Genomic DNA, 21,191 nt, shown 5'->3' with positions numbered 1-21,191 from the left:
AAACACCATCACCGAACCGAAGAAGCATATAAATCCTCTCCCAAGAATATGAATGCTGTAGACAGTGGAATAGGAAACCATACGAATAGGTTTACGCTCCTAGCAGTCAAACTGGAACAGCATACCATAAATCCTAAACCCAAGAATGAGACAACACTTCACCTTGAGGGTTAAAACAGGAACTGACTGTACTTCACGTACAGCCTCTTTTATTCATAAACCACAAACATAGTACTGCCCACAGGGTTTTAAAATACAACCAATCAATATATTACAACACATACAATGTAAGTATAGCAACCAATCGTTCACGCCCCTAGGGGACCAGAAGGGAGACTGCGACACAGGACAGATATGTAGCAATTCAGGATACAGACACAACACATCCCCACAATGCATCATGGTTTCCACCTCTCTGCCCTGGAGACAACCGAGGAGCAATCCAATTATCTCTCAGGACAAAGGGAAATCGCCAATACACATGTGGAGACAACAGGACAGACATCACCATTTAAACACACAATGGGACAATGGCACAATGGGACAATAGAAACACACCCAGCATATTCCTCCCCTCTGTCTATCCACTCAACTATCTCCCAAGCTGACAAGTTACACTTATAAATTGTTACAACTTTGTGAGTTTACATTGTCCATACATATAACTTACATCAATTTAACCAGTATAACTTGGGGACAAACCTATCCAAAATTCACTTGAATAGGTTCAGGGGTTTAAAAGTTAGTATGGGCCATAATCCTGAGGCTGGTAAACAGGCCTCTCCAAAACCCAGTGGCGAGGTTGGTTTTGCCACATCTATGCCGGAACAAAAGAACGCAATTGTGAAAGAGCCCTAACGTATCTCCTGCAGCATCTACGTGTTAATCCCACAATTTAGCATTACATTTCTCTATTAGATCATGCTAAACATAATTTTTCATTAAACCTTTCATGATCAAGGGTCATTGATGCCCCAATGTCCAGGTCAAAATTTACAAATCTGACATGAATCACTTTATGTGGTAAAAGCTTTGGAACACTTACTTATCCACGCCATTCTGAGATTGTTTTCTCCTGACACATTGTACTTCATGATAGTCATATATTTGAGTCAATATATTTCACCTTTATTTATGAAAAAATCCCAAATTTACCAAAAAAAATTAAAAAAATTCACAATTTTCCAAATTTCAATTTCTCTGCTTCTAAAACAGAAAGTCATACCTAATAAAATATTTATTAATTAACATTCCCCATATGTCTACTTTATGTTGGCATCATTTTAGAAATGTCATTTTATTTTTTTAGGACGTTAGAAGGCTTAGAAGTTTAGAAGCAATTCTTACAATTTTTAAGAAAATTTCCAAAACCCACTTAAGGACCAGTTCAGGTCTATAGTCACTTTGTGGGGCTTACATAGTAGAAACCCCCATAAATGACCCCATTGTAGAAACTACACCCCTCAAGTTACTCAAAACCGATTTTACAAACTTTGTTAACCCTTTAGGCGTTCCACAAAAATTAAAAGGAAAATGGAGATGAAATTTCTAAATTTCACTTTTTTTGCAGATTTTCCATTTTATACATTTTTTTTCTTTAACACATTGAGGGTTAACAGCCAAACAAAACTCAATATTTATTACCCTGATTCCGCGGTTTACATAAACACCCCACATGTGGTTGTAAACTGCTGTACGGGCACACGGCAGGGCGCAGAAGGAAAGGAATGCCATACGGTTTTTGGAAGGCAGATTGTGCTGGATTGGTTTTCTGAACGCCATATGTTTTTTATTTTTCTGCCGATCGTCTTGTGCAGGGGCTCATTTTTTGCAGAAAGTGTTGGGGTTTTTATTGGTACCATTTTTGGGTACATAGGATTTTTTGATCATTCATTATTACACTTTATGGGGCAAGGTGACCCAAAAATTGGCTGTTTTGGAACAGTTTTCATTTATTTATTTTTACAGCGTTCATCTGAGGAGTTAGGTCATGTGATAGTTTTATAGAGAAGATCGTTACGGACGTGGCAATACCCAATATGTATACTTTTTCTTATTTAAGTTTTACACAATAATAGCATTTCTGAAACCGAAAAAATGATGTTTTAGTGTCTCTATAGTCTGAGAGCCATAGCTTTTTTATTTTTTGGGCGATTGTCTTAAATAGGGAATCATTTTTTGGTGGTCGAGGTGATTGTTTGATTGGTACTATTTGGGGGGTCATACGCCTTTTTGATCGCTTGCTGATGCACTTTTTGTGATGTAAGGTGACAAAAATGGCTTTTTATTTTTTTACACATTTTGTTTATGGTGTTTATCGGACGGGGTCTATCATGTGATATCTTTATAGAGACGGTCGTTACGGACGCGGTGATACCCAATATGTGTAGTTTTTTTATTTTTCATTTTTTATAGGAAAAGGCAATTTTTTTTTAATTTTACATTTTTACTTTTATTTTTTTCATTTTTTTTTTTTTTTTTTATCAAGTTCCTTTTGAATCTTGAAGATCCAGTGGGGCTGTACTATACTTTGCAATGCTCTTGCATTGCAAAGTGTAATACAATCAGATGCCCTGGAGGTGACAACAGCGGACACTTTTGCAAAGCGTCCAGTTGCCATGGCAACCATCGGGGCTGCCATCGCAGCGCAGCAGCCCCGATGGTGGAGAGAGGGAGCCCCCTCCCTCTATTAACCCCGTGTTACAGCAGAGTGTCCGCATAGAGCTGACACTCTGATGATGGCGGCGGCTCAGGAATGGAGCCGCCGCCGTCAAACACAGCAGGGGGACCGAGCGGGGGGCAGCCCACCCTGGAAGGGGGGGGGGGGGGCAGGGTGTCACGGCCAGCAGGAGGAATGTATGGGGCGGGGAGGGGGCGGACTCAAGGAGGGGCACTGTGGACACAAGATGGGGCACAGATGGGGGGCTGCACAGATCGGGGGGGGGGGGGGCACGAGGACACTGTGATTTCAGGCTCTGATCTGCAGAGCCTGAAACTGGCATTTTTTCACTGCCGCGATCCGATTGGTTAGTCGATTGCCGGCAAAGGGGCCACTCTGATTGGTGTCTTGCCGGCATTACTGCACTGTATGCTGTCCGTGACAGCATACAGGGCAGGGGCAGAAGCTTTAATCCAGGCGCTTTCCAGCACTTGGATTAAAGAGCTGCCAGAACGTTTATATACGTGGTAGCTGCACGGGTTATGTGCAGCTATCACGTATATATACGGATTGCGGTCGGGAAGGGGTCAACCAAAAATTCTGCATCTAGATTATGCTGGTACATACTTGTCATCCTGCACCTGGTGTTGTTTTGATCCCCTCTTAGATCATTCACCTAATCTGTCCAGTGCCAGTGGTCACACATACTCAGCAGCTCAGTTCAGTCTGGAGCCATTTGTACACAGGCGACGGAGTGATTCCTGCTATTGTGCAGGCCAGCTTATAAAAATCAGCGAACTAGAAGCAGCTTTGTGTTACCAGCGCTAGACACAATAGTTCACATTTCTAATGTGAGTGCATCTAGAGATTGTTGTAAACTGTGTCAACATATTTGGTGCAAATTGGTTCATTTTAGTGGATCTAGCTGTAAAGAAATTCTCTGCGCCTTGGCTGCCAAAATGAATGTGGCTTATCTGTAAACTACCGTGCCATAAGATTTGCTATTTGCACCAAAATTGTTCTACAATGCTGGCATAAAATGTTGTCTCAAGCAAAACTATCTAATAGCTGGTATGTAGTTAGACAAATATGTCCAGCCCTGAACCCCATTTATGAACCAGCATGAGGTACTGTGATAAATTTGGTACAGGTCTCGACAGCGTAAATTTAAGAGGACCCTGACATGCCTGTTTTAATAGCTTCATGCATTTCCTATGTAATAACAATTCCAGAGCATATATTCTTAAGGATCTTTGTTGTGCCATTCCTTTATTATTTTAACTAGAAGTTATAAATTAATTGCTATCAGTCTGCAGTAAGGGTACAGAGGGGTGGTAACAAGTTGGGAGGTGTACCTGCACAGTCTGAAAATGGCAGCAATGATTGGATAGAGTGATTTTCTGCAGGTACACACCCCCAACTTGTTACCATCCCTCTGTACCCTTACTGCAGACTGCTAGTAATTCATTTATAACTTCAAGTTGAAATAATAAAGGAATGACACAACACAGAGCCATAAGAAAGGATGCTCCAGAATTATTACATGGGGAATGCATGGTATGCCAGGAGTGGTGAAAGGTCCTCTTTAAATAATTTACAGGAAGTCTTCTCCATTAGGTCTTAAAAATCGCTATGGTTTACACGTGATAATTTATCACTGGACATCCCCTCAAAAGAGAGTACTAAATATTTCACATGACAACAAATATCTACATTTATTCAGGGTGCCAAGGAATACTCGTTCTATTAGGGTGGTGTCACACACATCTTTTTCAGCAGTTTTTCCAGCAAGTGGGCTGGAAGTCATCAGAAATGTAGAGAAAGGACGTATACTTCTCCTTTCCACTGGACCCACTTTTGACTTTGGCCCAAAAACCTGCATCAAAAATTACCACGCTTAACCCCTTAAGGACACATGACGTATCGGTACGGCATGTTTCCCGAGTCCTTAAGGACACATGACGTACCGGTACGTCATGTGTTGTTCCGATCACTGCCGTGCGGCCGGCTGTGATCGGAACAAGGTGCCTGCTTCAAATCATTGAGCAGGCACCTCGGCTAAATGCGCGGGGGGGTCCCGTGACCCCCCCATGTCCGCGATCGCAACAAACCGCAGGTCAATTCAGACCTGCGGTTTGTTGCGCTTTCTGCAGTTTCTGATCGCTGCGGTCCCTGACCGCGGCGATCAGAAACTTTAGTGTGGCGAAAATATATATTTATCACCCCCCCTGCACCTCTGAATGATTTTAGCCCGGTGGGAGGTGCAGGGGGGGGTGTTGCGGGCGGTGGGGGCGGTGCGGGAGGCGGGCGGTGCGGCAGGCGGGATCGCGATCCCCCGCCCGCCTCCTATTGCGTAATCGTTGGTGTACAGTGGGTATACCAGGGTGCCAGCACATTGCTGGCACCCTGGTATAAACGGCTGACATCGGTGATGCGATGTCAGCCGTTTAACCCTTTCCATACAGCGGTCCGTACGGACCGCTGTATGGAAAAAGTTAACAGTAAGAGGGAGCTCCCTCCCTCTCCGATCGGGGGGCTGCAGTGCCTTTGCAGCCCCTCAATGGAGAGGGAGAGAGCCCCCAGACAGCCCCCCCAGAGCCCCGTCCTTACCCTTCCCCGTCTGCGCAGTTCTGACCATAACTGAGCAGACGGGGAAGGTTCCCATGGCAACAGGACGCCTCTCAGGCGTCCTGCTGTCCATGGTGCTGAACAGATCTGTGCTGAAAGCATAGATCTGTTCAGTGTAAGTAAAATATAGTACAGTGCAATATATATTGTACTGTACTGTATTATACAGACATCAGACCCACTGGATCTTCAAGAACCAAGTGGGTCTGGGTCAAAAAAAAGTGAAAAAAAGGTAAAAATCAAAAAACACATTTATCACTGATTAAAAATTAAAAAAATAAAATTCCCTACACATGTTTGGTATCGCCGCGTCCGTAACGACCTGATCTATAAAACGGTCATGTTACTTTACCCGAACGGTGAACGCCATAAAAATAAAAAATAAAAAACTATGATGAAATTGAAATTTTGTCCACCTTACTTCCCAAAAAAAGGTAATAAAAGTGATCAAAAAAGTCCCATGTACGCCAAAATTGTAACAATCAAACCGTCATCTCATCCCGCAAAAAATGAGACCCTACTTAAGATAATCGCCCAAAAACTGAAAAAACTATGGCTCTTAGACTATGGAAACACTAAAACATCATTTTTTTGTTTCAAAAATGAAATCATTGTGTAAAACTTACATAAATAAAAAAAAAGTATACATATTAGGTATCGCCACGTCCGTATCGACCGGCTCTATAAAAATATCACATGACCTAACCCCTCAGGTGACCACCGTAAAAAAATAAAAATAAAAACGGTGTAAAAAAAGCCATTTTTTGTCATCTTACGTCACAAAAAGTGTAATAGCAAGCGATCAAAAAGTCATATGCACCCCAAAATAGTGCCAATCAAACCGTCATCTCATCCCGCAAAAAATGAGACCCTACTTAAGATAATCGCCCAAAAACTGAAAAAACTATGGCTCTTAGACTATGGAAACACTAAAACATCATTTTTTTGTTTCAAAAATGAAATCATTGTGTAAAACTTACATAAATAAAAAAAAGTATACATATTAGGTATCGCCGCGTCCGTATCGACCGGCTCTATAAAAATATCACATGACCTAACCCCTCAGGTGACCACCGTAAAAAAATAAAAATAAAAACGGTGTAAAAAAAGCCATTTTTTGTCATCTTACGTCACAAAAAGTGTAATAGCAAGCGATCAAAAAGTCATATGCACCCCAAAATAGTGCCAATCAAACCGTCATCTCATCCCGCAAAAAATGAGACCCTACTTAAGATAATCACCCAAAAACTGAAAAAACAATGGCTCTTAGACTATGGAGACACTAAAACATTTTTTCTGTTTTAAAAATGAAATCATTGTGTAAAACGTACATAAATAAAAAAAATTGTATACATATTAGGTATCGCCGCGTCCGTGACAACCTGCTCTATAAAATTACCACGTGATCTAACCTGTCAGATGAATGTTGTAAATAAAAAAATAAAAAACGCTGCCAAAAAAGCTATTTCTTGTTACCTTGCCGCACAAAAAGTGTAATATAGAGCAACCAAAAATCATATGTACCCTAAACTAGTACCAACAAAACTGCCACCCTATCCCGTAGTTTCTAAAATGGGGTCACTTTTTTGGAGTTTCTACTCTAGGGGTGCATCAGGGGGGCTTCAAATGGGACATGGTGTAAAAAAAAACAGTCCAGCAAAACCTGCCTTCCAAAAACCGTATGGCATTCCTTTCCTTCTGCGCCCTGCCGTGTGCCCGTACAGCGGTTTACGACCACATATGGGGTGTTTCTGTAAACTACAGAATCAGGGCCATAAATAATGAGTTTTGTTTGGCTGTTAACCCTTGCTTTGTAACTGGAAAAAAAAATTAAAATGGAAAATCTGCCAAAAAAGTGAAATTTTGAAATTGTATCTCTATTTTCCATTAAATCTTGTGCAACACCTAAAGGGTTAACAAAGTTTGTAAAATCCGTTTTGAATACCTTGATGGGTGTAGTTTCTTAGATGGGGTCACTTTTATGGAGTTTATAATCTGGGGGTGCATCAGGGGGGCTTCAAATGGGACTTGGTGTCAAAAAACCGGTCCATAAAAATCAGCCCTCCAAAAAACAAACGGCGCACCTTTCCCTCTACGCCCCGCTGTGTGGCCGTACAGTAGTTTACGGCCACATATGGGGTGTTTCTGTAAACAGCAGAGTCAGGGCAATAAAGATACAGTCTTGTTTGGCTGTTAACCCTTGCTTTGTTAGTGGAAAAAATGGGTTAAAATGGAAAATTAGGCAAAAAAATGAAATTCTCAAATTTCATCGCCATTTGCCAATAACTCTTGTGCAACACCTAAAGGGTTAACGACGTATGTAAAATCAGTTTTGAATACCTTGAGGGGTGTAGTTTCTTAGATGGGGTCACTTTTATGGAGTTTCTACTCTAGGGGTGCATCAGGGGGCTTCAAATGGGACATGGTGTAAATAAACCAGTCCATAAAAATCAGCCTTCCAAAAACCAAACGGCGCACCTTTCACTCTACGCCCCGCTGTGTGGCCGTACAGTAGTTTACGGCCACATATTGGGTGTTTCTGTAAACGGCAGAGTCAGGGCAATAAAGATACCGTCTTGTTTGGCTGTTAACCCTTGCTTTGTTAGTGGAAAAAATGGGTTAAAATGAAAAATTAGACAAAAAAATAAAATTCTCAAATTTCCTCCCCATTTGCCAATAACTCTTGTGCAACACCTAAAGGGTTAACAACGTATTCAAAATCAGTTTTGAATACCTTGAGGGGTGTAGTTTCTTAGATGGGGTCATTTTTGGGTGGTTTCTATTATGTAAGCCTCGCAAAGTGACTTGAGACCTGAACTGGTCCCTAAAAATTGAGTTTCTGTAAATTTCTGAAAAATTTCAAGATTTGCTTCTAAACTTCTAAGCCTTATAACATCCCCAAAAAATAAAATATCATTCCCAAAATAATTCAAACATGAAGTAGACATATGGGGAATGTAAAGTCATCCAAATTTTTGGGGGTATTACTATGTATTACAGAAGTAGAGAAACTGGAACTTTGAAATTTGCTAATTTTTCCAAATTTTTGTTAAATTTGGTATTTTTTGGTGCAAAAAAAATAATTTTTTTGACTTCATTTTACCAGTGTCATGAAGTACAATATGTGACGAAAAAACAATCTCAGAATGGCCTGGATAAGTCAAAGCGTTTTAAAGTTATCAGCACTTAAAGTGACTCTGGTCAGATTTGCAAAAAATGGCCTGGTCCTTAAGGTGAAATAGGGCTGTGTCCTTAAGGGGTTAAAGGAAACCTGTCACCTCTACTATGCTACCTTCACTGAGCATTTCTAAATGTTTATTGTGTTACCCTAAACATATAAATTACACTTTTAATTTCATTTGCAGACGAATTCAATAAGTATTATGCATTTTTGTACTTCCCGCCTTTTATGCAAATTAACATAAAATAGTCATATCTTGTGTGACCAGAGAAGAGTCATATTTTCAAGCTCTGACTCATCTCAAGTTAATTTGCATATGTATCAAATCGTTTTGTTTTTTTTACACGGATGTGCTAGCGGCCATCTAGCAATCCATGTCCTCAGCTCTATACCCAAGATCCAGGTGACAGGTTCCCTTTAACCACCTCCGGACCGCCTAACGCACATGTGCGTTCCGGAGGTGGCAGCGCTGCGCACAGTCACGCATATACGCGTCATCTCGCGAGACGCGAGATGACGCGAATATGCGCGCGCGCATGCGCAGTTCGCGCCGGCATTTCACACAGCAGTATTTCGTCAGCAACCTGCCAGCCAATGATCGTGGCTGGCAGGTTGCTGATTTTTAAAAAATCCAATCAAAGTGCCAGATAGCAGATCATATTAGTAAATATGATCTGTTATATGGCTGCCTGCTCCTCTGCTGGTTCTTTTCGTCGGTTGGATCCAGCAGAGGAGCAGGCTTCACAGTGAGTACACCAAACACTACACTATAGCCCCTGATCACCCCCCCTGAACCCCAATTAACCCTTTGATCACCCCTTTGATCACCCCTGTCAATCACAAGTGAAAAGAAAAAAGTGATCAGTGCAAACTGTCACATTTTTTTTTTCACTGTTATTGACCGTTAGGTTTTAGGTATAGTTTAGGTCCCTTGGTTAGGTAGTTAGCGATCAGTTAGCGCCCAGCCCACCGCACCGCAGTCCGTTATTCGCTGATTAGCGTATCGCTAATCAGCATTTGTACTTTTATAGTATCTGGAAGTGATCAAAACTGATCACGGTCAGATCTATAATTGTATTAGTGTCACTTTAGTTCGCCCTCCACCCAAAACGCAGTGTTTGCCCGATCAGGCCTGATCGGTCGCCCACACGTGCGTTCGCCCACACCCGCCCCACCGCAGTGACAAAAAAAAAATATTTTTTTGATCACTGCACATTCACTTTACACGCACTGCGGCGATAAAAAAATCAGTTTTGATATTTTTTATCAACCGCAGCGGCCTCCGGTACTTCGCTAGCCTCCCCTTTGTAAGACAGGCTTGCTTTTTTTTTCTTGGGTAGTCTCAGGGAATACCCCTAAATTTAGTTGCCCACATGTCTAACAGGGGGTATTCCTCTGAAGAGGCCTACAGGCTTCTGACCCAGTCGGATGAGGAGTGGGAACCCTCATCTGATGAATCCAGCGGGTCAGAATACGAACCTGTAGAAAGCAGTGGCTCTCTGACCCAAAGTTCGGACGAGGAGGCTTGAGGTCCCTGATAGCAGCAGGCGTACCCGGCCCCGTGTCGCTAGACCGCAGGTTGCGCAGGATCCGCTTCAAGAGCAGCAGAGTGGGGCTGGTGCTGTCGGATTACGTGGTGAGGCATACACCAGCAGCCCAGCCCTCCCTGGACCTAGTACCAGCACTGCCGTACAACCTGGTGAAGTAGCGAGCACCAGAAGGGCAGTTGAAGCTGGTACGGTGGCACGTGCAGTAGTGACCCCGTCGCAGCCACCGCAAAGACGTGCCCGTAGAGCCCCTAGAATCCCAGAGGTGCTGGCAAACCCTGATTGGCAGTCCCCAACTTCAGCCGCACCTGTAGTTTTCCCTTTCACTGCCCAGTCTGGAGTTCGGGTTGAGACGGCTCAGATCGGTTCGGCCCTGGGATTTTTTGAGCTGTTCTTGACTGCGGAGCTTTTAGACATAGTTGTGGCCGAAACAAACAGGTATGCCACACAATTTATCACCGCTAACCCGGGAAGCTTTTATGCCCAGCCTTTCCGGTGGAAACCAGTCCAAGTTTCCGAACTTAAAACTTTTCTGGGCCTCCTCCTCAACATGGGCCTGACAAAAAAGCATGAATTGCGGTCATATTGGTCCACGAACCCGATTCATCACATGCCCATGTTCTCTGCTGCCAGGGCACGTTTTGAGGCCATCCTGCGGTTCCTGCACTTTAGTGACAACACCACCTCCCGTCCCAGGGGCCACCCTGCTTTTGATCGGCTCCACAAAACTTCGGCCCCTCATAGACCATTTCAACCAGAAATTTGCAGATATTTATACCCCAGAGCAAAACATCTGCATAGACGAGTCCCTGATACATTTTACCGGGCGCCTTGGCTTCAAACAATACATCCCAAGCAAGCGCGCCCGGTATGGGGTCAAATTGTATAAGCTCTGTGAAAGGGCCACAGGCTATACCCACAAATTTCGGGTCTATGAGGGAAAAGATCAGACCCTGGAGCCGGTCGGTTGCCCTGACTACCTGGGGAGCAGTGGGAAGACAGTTTGGGACTTGGTGTCACCCTTATTCGGCAAGGGGTACCATCTTTATGTGGACAATTTTTACACAAGTGTGGCCCTCTTTAGGCATTTGTTTCTAGAACGGATTGGCGCCTGTGGTACCGCGCGAACTAGTCGCGCGGGCTTCCCCCAACGGCTCGTTACCACCCGTCTTGCAAGGGGGCAGAGGGCCGCACTGTGTAACGAAGAACTGCTCGCGGTGAAATGGAGAGACAAGCGTGACGTTTACATGCTCTCCTCCATTCACGCAGACACGACAATACAAATTGAGCGAGCAACCCGTGTCATTGAAAAGCCCCTCTCAGTCCACGACTATAACCTCCACATGGGAGGGGTCGACTTCAATGACCAGATGTTGTCTCCGTATTTAGTTTCCCGACGCACCAGACGCTGGTATAAGAAGGTGTCTGTATATTTAATTCAATTGGCTCTGTACAATAGTTTTGTTCTCTACAGTAAGGCTGGGAGAACTGGATCCTTCCTCAAATTTCAGGAAGAGATCATCGAGAACCTCCTGTATCCAGGAGGTTCCGCTGGCCCCAACCACCAGTGTAGTTAGCCGTCTACACGAGCGACATTTCCCCAATGTCGTTCCTGGTACCTCAACCCAACAGTCACCCCGAAAAAGATGTCGTGTCTGTAGCAGGAGTGGAATAAGGCGTGACACCCGCTATTTCTGTCCTGACTGTCCGGACCACCCTGCCCTATGCTTTGGAGAGTGTTTCCGGAAGTACCACTCACAGGTACACTATTAGCATAGGGATCATCTCACCAGGACAGGCACACAGGGCTATTAGGGCCCATTCACTCACTGCTGCTGCAAACGTCTCCTTTCACATGGGACAAAGTGCATAACGCACTTCGCCACATCTTTGGGCGATTTGCGCTTTGCACATTGACCCATGGGGAAGGAGAGGTTTGTTCTATAAAGGTAAAAAAACAAAAAAAACAACACACCAGTAAGCAAACACGTTAATGTTCAGTTAAAAAAGTTAAAGTTTATATGTTCTGTTGCAAAGTTAATAAAATTATTGCGTTGCGGCCTGGTTTTTTCTTTTCTTTTTTTACCTTCCAGGTGGACCAACCGATTGACTAGCTGCAGCACCGATGTGCATTCTGACAGAAGCATTGCGCTGCTGTCAGATTACACGCAAGTCGGTGTATGCGACGCTGCAAGACGGGATTTTCTCCTCTGCAGTGACAGATACGTTTGCCGAGGCATACGAGCTGAGGAGGAGGCGGCGTTCCTATGCTTTGGCAAGCACTTTGTATATATATATAAAAAAAATAAAAATAAATCCCGGCAATGATTTATTCATCCACATCGATTGATGTGAATGGAGAAATCTGGTTTGCCAGGGCATACGAGCTAAGTGGGTATGGATGTAGGGCGGAGCTCCTATGTCCTGGCAGACGCCTTTCCCCTCCATTTTTTTTTTTGGCAGAGATTTTTTCATCCACATTGATCGATGCGAATGAAGAAATCTGTGCCGTTCATTTTTTTCTTTCAGCCCAGAGGCTGAACGGAAAAAAAAACTCATTACCTGTATGCTCAATATAAGGAGAATAGCAGAAACTCCTAATGCTGGCCATACATGTAATGATTGCGGAGACCCTCAAATGCCAGGGCAGTACAAACACCCCACAACTGACCCCATTTTGGAAAGAAGACACCCCAAGGTATTTGCTGAGGGGCATATTGAGTCCATGAAAGATTTAAATTTTTGTCCTAAGTTAGCGGAAAGTGAGACTTTGTGAGAAAAAAAAATAATAATCAATTTCCGCTAACTTATGCAAAAAAAAAAAATTCTATGAACTTGCCAGGCCCCTCATTGGATACCTTGGGGTGTCTTCTTTCCAAAGTGGGGTCACATGTGGGGTATTTATACTGCCCTGGCTTTTTAGGGGCCCTAAAGCGTGAGAAGAAGTCTGGGATCCAAATGTCTAAAAATGCCCTCCTAAAAGGAATTTGGGCCCCTTTGCGCATCTAGGCTGCAAAAAAGTGTCACACATCTGGTATCGCCGTACTCAGGAGAAGTTGGGGAATGTGTTTCGGGGTGTCATTTTACATATACCCATGCTGGGTGAGAAAAATATCTTGGTCAAATGCCAACTTTGTATAAAAAAAAAAATGGGAAAAGTTGTCTTTTGCCAAGATATTTTTCTCACCCAGCATGGGTATATGTAAAATGACACCCCAAAACACATTCCCCAACTTCTCCTGAGTACGGCGATACCAGATGTGTGACACTTTTTTGCTGCCAAGGTCGGCAAAGGGGCACATATTCCAAAGTGCACCTTTCGGATTTCACCGGTCATTTTTTACAGATTTTGATTGCAAAGTACTTCTCACACATATGGGCCCCTAAATTGCCAGGGCAGTATAACTACGCCACAAGTGACCCCATTTTGGAAAGAAGACACCCCAAGGTATTCCGTGAGGGGCATGGCGAGTTCCTAGAATTTTTTATTTTTTGTCGCAAGTTAGTGGAATATGAGACTTTGTAAGGAAAAAAGAGAAAAAAAAGAAAATCATCATCATTTTCCGCTAACTTGTGACAAAAAATAAAAAGTTCTATGAACTCACTATGCCCATCAGCGAATACCTTAGGGTGTCTACTTTCCGAAATGGGGTCATTTGTGGGGGTTTTCTACTGTTTGGGCATTGTAGAACCTCAGGAATCATGACAGGTGCTCAGAAAGTCAGAGCTGTTTCAAAAAGCGGAAATTCACATTTTTGTACCATAGTTTGTAAATGCTATAACTTTTACCCAAACCATTTTTTTTTTTGCCCAAACATTTTTTTTTTTTATCAAAGACATGTAGAACAATAAATTTGGCGAAAAATTTATATATGGATGTCGTTTTTTTTGCAAAATTTTACAGCTGAAAGTGAAAAATGTCATTTTTTTGCAAAAAAATCGTTACATTTTGATTAATAACAAAAAAAGTAAAAATGCCAGCAGCAATGAAATACCACCAAATGAAAGCTCTATTAGTGAGAAGAAAAGGAGGTAAAATTCATTTGTATGGTAAGTTGCATGACCGAGCGATAAACGGTGAAAGTAGTGTAGTGCCGAAGTGTAAAAAGTGCTCTGGTCATGAAGGGGGTTTCACCTAGCGGGGCTGAAGTGGTTAACCAGCTAACAGCTTTGCTCAAGCTCTTCCGAGACTTTGGTAGCAGTAGAGATATGGGACTCGTCTTGTTTGAAAACTGGCATTCCAAGCTTTCAAACAAGACAATCACAGCATTACCTCTACTAGATTGGGAGGTATAGCTGCTATAATCGGGTCAGTTAAACCTGCTTTTATTTTAACTTTAAGCTGCATTCACTGCCAACCCAATTTCTAAGAGCTTTATATTCCAATGTAGTGGAGATAATGCTGTGATTCTGGTCTTGTTTGAAAGCTTGGAGTGCCACACAAGACCAGGCCAATATCTTTACTATCAATCTAGACAAATGAGGTGTTAAAGCAGCCCTACCCTCTTCAATCTGGGGAGCTGACATATAAAGATATATATAGAAATGTTGCATTATCATATTTGTACTGACCCACAGAATAAAGTTATTACCACACAGAGAACTCATAAATTCCACAAAATAATGTTGTTAAAATTGCTAGGGTTTTTCCCCACAAAAAAATAAAATAAAATAAAGTTACTGCTCCTTAGAGGGCATCTGTCAGCAGATTTGTACCTATGAAACTGGCTGACCTGTTGTATGTGTGCTTGGCAGCTGAAGGCATCTGTGTTGGTGTTCAGCTGCGGTCACAGTAAGGATACCTGAGACCAGGCAAAGTGGTCTCTCTGTGTGGCATCGTTATAGCAGGGTGCTACAATGATTCATCCAGGGCTGTGGAGTCGGAGGCAATTTTGGGTACCTGGAGTCGGAGTTGGCAAAAAATGAACCGACTCTGACTCCTACTAGATTTTAATTGGAATAAAAATTAAAAAAAGCAAGTTTAAAATGTCCGAATTCACAAAAAGTTATAATTAATTACCGTATTTTTCACCCTATAAGACGCACCTAGGTTTTTTAGGAGAAAAATAAGAAGAAAAAAAATTCTGAACCAAAAGGTGTGCTTTTGGTGGGTTTTGAACTAATGGTGGTCTGTGGATGACACTGTTATGGGGGCATCTGTGGGTGGCACTGTTATGGGGGATCATTGTGGGGGCATCTGTGGATGACACATATATAGCATCTTATCTTATGTGTCATCCACAGATCCCCCCATAACAGTGTCCCTGTGTAGTGAATGGGGGCCAGCATCTTTTTCTGTAATGGCAGCGGGGCCCGGTGTCTGCTTCATTCATAAAGTGGGCGGAGCAGGCACGTGACGTAGTGAGCTACGCTACGAGCACCCGCCCGGTCTCCTGACTGCCAAGAAGTTTTTAAGATGATTGGAATACTTTAACAATACCCACAAGTTAGATATGATTACTGTATACTACAGTGAGCGGGGCCCGGTGTAGTAGAATACAGTCACTGCAACGGGCCCCGCTGCCATTACAGAAACAGATGCCGGCCCCCAGCCCCTCCTCCCGCTCAGCCTATTCACCGGACGGTCGTAGCATTTGCCCCATAAGACGCACTGCTATTTTTACCCCACTTTTGCGAAAAATACGGTACTTCTCTACTGTAAGAATAAAGGCCAATGCATGCAGTGTGTCACGTTACCGCAAAACGAACACGTTAAGTGACCACGAAGAAGCATGCTTTTCATATGCTTCACTATATGGCACACAACGCACAGTTAAGGAGCGGCAATACTTATACTTTCCATTGTGCTGTGTTCCGCTGTTACAGGGAACGCAACACCCATGGTTAACCTAGCCTCTTACTGATAACTGATTAAGTAAATATGTTTTTTGCAGGACTAGACACTTGTATAAGTGAAGGGAATTGATAGTCAATAGTTCCACCAGTCATTTTCAGAGGACAGGTTGCTGGCAGCCATTTTAAATCATTCCAGGAGAATGCCTTTAAATATATATTTTTTTTAAGTATTATATCTTCCACCTAATGGCAAAAGAAAGGTCTAAGGTGTCTTGTGAAAAATAATATCAAATACATGTAGGTTGGCTCAGAAATGAATTAGGTATTTGAAGTTAGATAGGCTCATTGCTAAAACTGAAAAATTGGCCTGGTAAGGAAGAGGGGTAAACATTCCAGTAATGATGCGGTTAAAGAAATTTCCAGAGTGGTAAATTATACCGAATCCCAGTTTACTTGGAGATTCCAAGTGGTCATACGCAAACTTTCAGAAAAGGAGAGTGGCTCCTCTTTTGATATTTGACAAAGCGGGATAAAGAGCATTTCATGAAATTGTTCTGTACTTTACTGTATTATGTCTGTCAGTGTAGCACCAGAGACAGGGCCAGTGTTAGGCCCCATCTGCCATAGCAACCTATCAGCGCTATGTAATCAGGTTGACAGAGAGAGCCCCCTCCCTCTGTCTGACCATTTGAACTCAGTGGTCAGTGTTGAATTCGGCATCTAAGGCATTAAATGGCCAGGATCAGAGTTCCCAGATCGCAGATAATGCAGCAGAGTGTCAGCTATATTATAGATGACATCTGCTGACGAAGGTGCAGTTTCATCACCTAAGCCCATTCCACCACAACACTCTAAGGCCCCTTTCAGACGAGCAAGTTTTCCACACGGGTGCAATGCGTGATGTGAACGCATTGCACCCGCACTGAATCCGGACCCATTTATTTCAATGGGTCTGTGTACATGAGCGTTTTTTTTTCACGCATCACTTCTGCATTGTGTGAAAATCACAGCATGTTCTATATTCTGTGTGATATTCACACAGCCCTTGTCCCATAGAAGTGAATGAGGCTGCGTGAAAAACGCATTGCTTCCGCAAGCAAGTGCGGATGCAATGCATTTTTCACTGATGGTTGGTAAGAGATGTTTGTAAACCTTCAGTTTTTTATTATGCACGTGAAAAAAGCATCAAAACACATTGCACGCACGCGGAAAAAACTGAACGCAATTGCAGACAAAACTGACTGAACTTGCAAAATGGTGCGAGTTTCACTGAACGGAGCAAATCCGTCACGCTCGTATGAAAGGGGCCTAAATGTATAGGCTCATTGCTAAAACTGAAAAATTGGCCTGGTAAGGAAGAGGGGTAAACATTCCAGTAATAATGCGGTTAAAGAAATTAGTCCATCTCAGGTTAATTAGCATATGTATCAAATTTATTTATTTATTTTTACACAATAAAAGCACACAGAGCTATGGGGACTGGGTATTGCGGATGTGCTAGCGGCCATCTAGCAACCCATGTCCTCAGCTCTATACACAAAATCCCGGTGACAGGTTCCCTTTAAAAATCTATCACAACTTGACAATGACGTCTCATGCTGTTCACAAGTCGACTTATTATCTGCTGAGATATGGAATCCCACTCTTCTTGAAGGGCGGCCCTCAGGTAATTGAGGTTCTGGGGTACAGAGTTACGAGCCTCTACACGGCGACCCAGCTGATCCCATATGTTTTCAATTGGATCCAGGTCTGGAGAAAATTCAGGCCACTCCATTTGAGGTACCCCAGTCTCCAGCAGCCGTTCCCGAATGATGAGACCTCGGTGAGCTGGCGAATTGTCGTCCATGAAGATGAAATTAGGCCTGTGTTTTTCATGCAGAGGCAAAATGATTGGATTAATGATGTTATTTTAGTATGGGCTTGTCACTGTATCATTCACAAAGTGTAGGGCAGTTCTGTATTGAGTAGGCGCACTTGCCCACACTGTAACACCACCACTACCAAAGGCAAACAGTGGCTGATGCACAGAGCTCTCCTTGACGTCTCCAATATTGTTGGCGGCCATCATTTCTGCTCAGTGTGAATCGACTTTCATCAGTGAAGAGCCCACTGCTCCCTTGTCCAGCTTAGATGCTCCCTGGCCCATGCAAGACGATGACGCTTGTGGTCACATACCCTTGCAGGTTGTCTAGCACACAGATCACGCTGAGGTTTTGAATGGTGTGGCGTGAGACTTGGGTGCCTCTCACCTCCCTTAAATGGGCTTGAAGTTGTGTGGCATTCATCATCTGGTTCGGCAGAGCATTGTTCACAATGAAGCGGTCATCAGTGTGGAATGTGCCCAAAGGACACCCACTTCTATGCCTTTCTGTGACTATGTTGCAACCTGCTGAGGACATTCTGTGACACTCTAAGCTCAGTGGCCACTTCTGTTTGAGAACATCCTGATTGAAGGTACTGTTGATGAATTGTTAGGTGTCGTCTTGGTCTAATGATGCCACAATGTAAACATGATGAGGAGGACTGTTTAAATATCAATTCTAATTAAACCAGGAAATTTATTGGGCGATTCATGGATCAAACACCTGTTGTGAAGTTTGTCATTAAGCCTCTTATTAGAGAACAGCAAGTTGTGCAAAAAGTACTGAAACACTGAACAGTTGGACATGTGCATTCAAAAGTTTACAGATGGTCACATTAAGCTCACCTGTAAAGGTTAGGGTGCATTTTAGGTTCATCCTGAAATTTCACCCACAAGTCAAATATCCATAACTTTTTGTGAGTAGTGTATATATCACAAGAAAGTGCAGCTAATTTACAATTTACTCACCGCTCAGTTGAAAATACAAAGGGTACCTAAAAGTAAGACACAGCAACAATAAGTATGATTAGCCAATAAACAGTTCTAGAGCACATATCAATTCATATTATAACTAACTTTAATAGGTTGCTTTCTCACAATGGACATGTCTGATCACTGGGGTGGGGTCACAACATTGGGACACCCACCAATTACTAGAACTAGGGGCCCTGAGCCTACCGTTCCTCTCCACTACAGGACTGTAGTAAGTAGGAATTTGAATGGAGCAGTGGTAAAACATGTACCCCGCTTCTCTTTTCAATGGCTAAAGTTCTGACAAAAAAGCCAAGTGCTGCACTCTGCTATCTCCATGAGTCCCATAAACCTTGAATGGAGGGCACCTCGCATACTTGACTGCTACTCCACTGACTTCTCCTCACCTATACGTACATACGTGATAAATGTCCATTGTGGGAAAACCTTTTTAGCCCGGAATCACACATGCAGCTCTTGTTACAGTTTAAGCCAAACATAGGAGAAGATACAGCATTTCCTGCCCGATTCCAGCCTTAATCCTTGATTTTTGTGAACATTTTTATCTTTTCCCTTATTTTATTTTTTAAATACACCAAAAAGTTGTTGGAATTTAAAAGAACTTTATATGTGTGAATATATAGATAATTAATGTAAGTGATATTAGAACTAATGGAGACTTTTTTGGGGGGAAACTGTACAATTGAAAGGAGGCTCTAGTACAGGATCAGCACTCTCCGGAACTTCAGGTGTTGTGAAACTACATCTCCCATCATGCACACTTGCCTGGCTGTTCTCTTAACTCCCCCAGAAGTGAAAGGATTATGCTGGGAGTTGTAGTTTCACAACAGCTGGAGTGACGAAGGTTGCTGATCCCTGCTCTAGTACCTGTTGGGAAACTTGTAGCCTGGATACAAAATGGGATACGGTTGGGCAGGTTCCATGTAGTGTCCGGCACATGTGACCACAGATGTTGCAGCTGGGCCTGTAGATCCTGAACATTCGTAGATTGCAGAAGCTGGCATCCCAGCTAGTCCCATAAATGTTCAATAAATCTGGTGATTGCAACACTTCTTTGCTTGCACAATCTGGTGGAAACATTCCTTGCTGTATGTGGATGAGCATTATTCCGTGTCAGTTGGAAGCTCTGCCACGAGAGGCAACACATGTGGCCACAGGATGTCCTGCACATATCGTTCAGCTGTTAGTGTCACTTGTATGACTACTAGGGGTGACCGACTGTGGCAATGTCGCTCAACAGCAAATGCAGGATTGAAGCGCTCACCACGAGGCTCCATACCATCGTCAGAGCCCAAACAGAATCTGGATTAATCGCTAAAAACGATAATGTTCCAGGTTTCTCACTCATGACACCACTGCAAACAAAGGTATTAAGTGGCTAGTTGTCAATGGCAAGACATGTAATGGGCACCATGACACCTAATTTCCTTCTGCTAAGCATCTGAAAATGGTCTGAGCAGAGACTGGAATGTGTAATGAAGGTGCCACATGTGGATGGTGGACAGCGAAACTGTGGGAGCTGTTCATGCTTGCCAGTGGATGAAACGATCCTCTCTATTGGTGGTCTAATTGGGCCGTCCAGAGCCTGTTTACCATGCGTTTGTGCCCTCACGTAACCACTGCTCCCAACACCTCCTAACAGCTAGGCCAGAATGGACAAAATGGCAAGCAATTAATCAAAAATTACCATCCTGCTTCTCTCAGTACAATTATGTGCCGCCTCTGTTGTGCAAAATGTCTTCCGGTGTGTTGTAGAGACATGTCTATCAGTCAATGATCACTCACAAAGATGTACACTACCAAAAAGTTGCCTCTGACAGCCTTTTTATAGGGCAGCAGGGGAAGCCTGCCACTGCCTGATAATAAAGCAGCCCTAGGTAATACCAGCCATCAGAAGCGCTGTACGGCATTGGCTGGGACTTTAGACATGGCATCCGCTCGCGCACCTGCAGCTAAAATTCGTGACCGGCAGTAATGCCGATCACTGTTTTTTAACCCTTCAGATGCCATGGTCAAACATGACCACGGCATCCAAAAGTACTAGAACGCAGAAGTGCGAGCTTCCAGGGGAGCCAGGTGCATTGCGCGGCAGCTTACGTCCTCCTAAATGAACTGAAGCTGAGGCACATGAGTTCTTGGAGCCCCTGTGGCAGGGCTCTATAGGAATACTCCAACTCTCACACACTAAGGGCCGCTTCACACGAGCGGATGCCGTGCGTGGCATCCGCTCCGTGAAAGAGTGCCAAGACCCGCTGCAGACTGCAGAGGCACGGAGCGGTAACATGACTGTTAATGCTCCGTGCCTCTCTGTGATCTCTTTACTACGAAATCACAGTTGTCACTGTGATTTCGTAGTAAAGAGATCACAGAGAGGCACGGAGCATTAACAGTCATGTTACCGCTCCGTGCCTCTGCAGTCTGCAGCGGGTCTTGGCACTCTTTCACGGAGCGGATGCCACGCACGGCATCCGCTCGTGTGAAGCGGCCCTAAGAGAAGCATTGCTTGCTAAAGTTCCCTATAGTGTA

The 21,191-nt window shown here is 43.5% G+C and overlaps 1 protein-coding gene across 6 annotated transcripts in view; it reads right to left on the bottom strand.

Moving 5' to 3' along the window:
- Positions 1-21,191, bottom strand: part of SKAP1 (src kinase associated phosphoprotein 1) — a 684,040-nt gene that overhangs the window by 644,529 nt on the left and 18,320 nt on the right. For all 6 annotated transcript variants that reach the window (XM_044300194.1, XM_044300192.1, XM_044300191.1 and 3 more), the window contains exon 3: positions 18,642-18,667. In XM_044300194.1, coding sequence (XP_044156129.1) covers positions 18,642-18,667 — 26 coding nt within the window. The remainder of the gene's footprint in view (positions 1-18,641; positions 18,668-21,191) is intronic.

Source organism: Bufo gargarizans, chromosome 6 (assembly GCF_014858855.1).
Source record: "Bufo gargarizans isolate SCDJY-AF-19 chromosome 6, ASM1485885v1, whole genome shotgun sequence".
NCBI classification, from domain to species: Eukaryota; Metazoa; Chordata; class Amphibia; order Anura; family Bufonidae; genus Bufo; species Bufo gargarizans.
The sequence above is the reverse complement of the archived record's forward strand: the minus strand, read 5'-3'. Positions and strand labels throughout refer to the sequence as shown.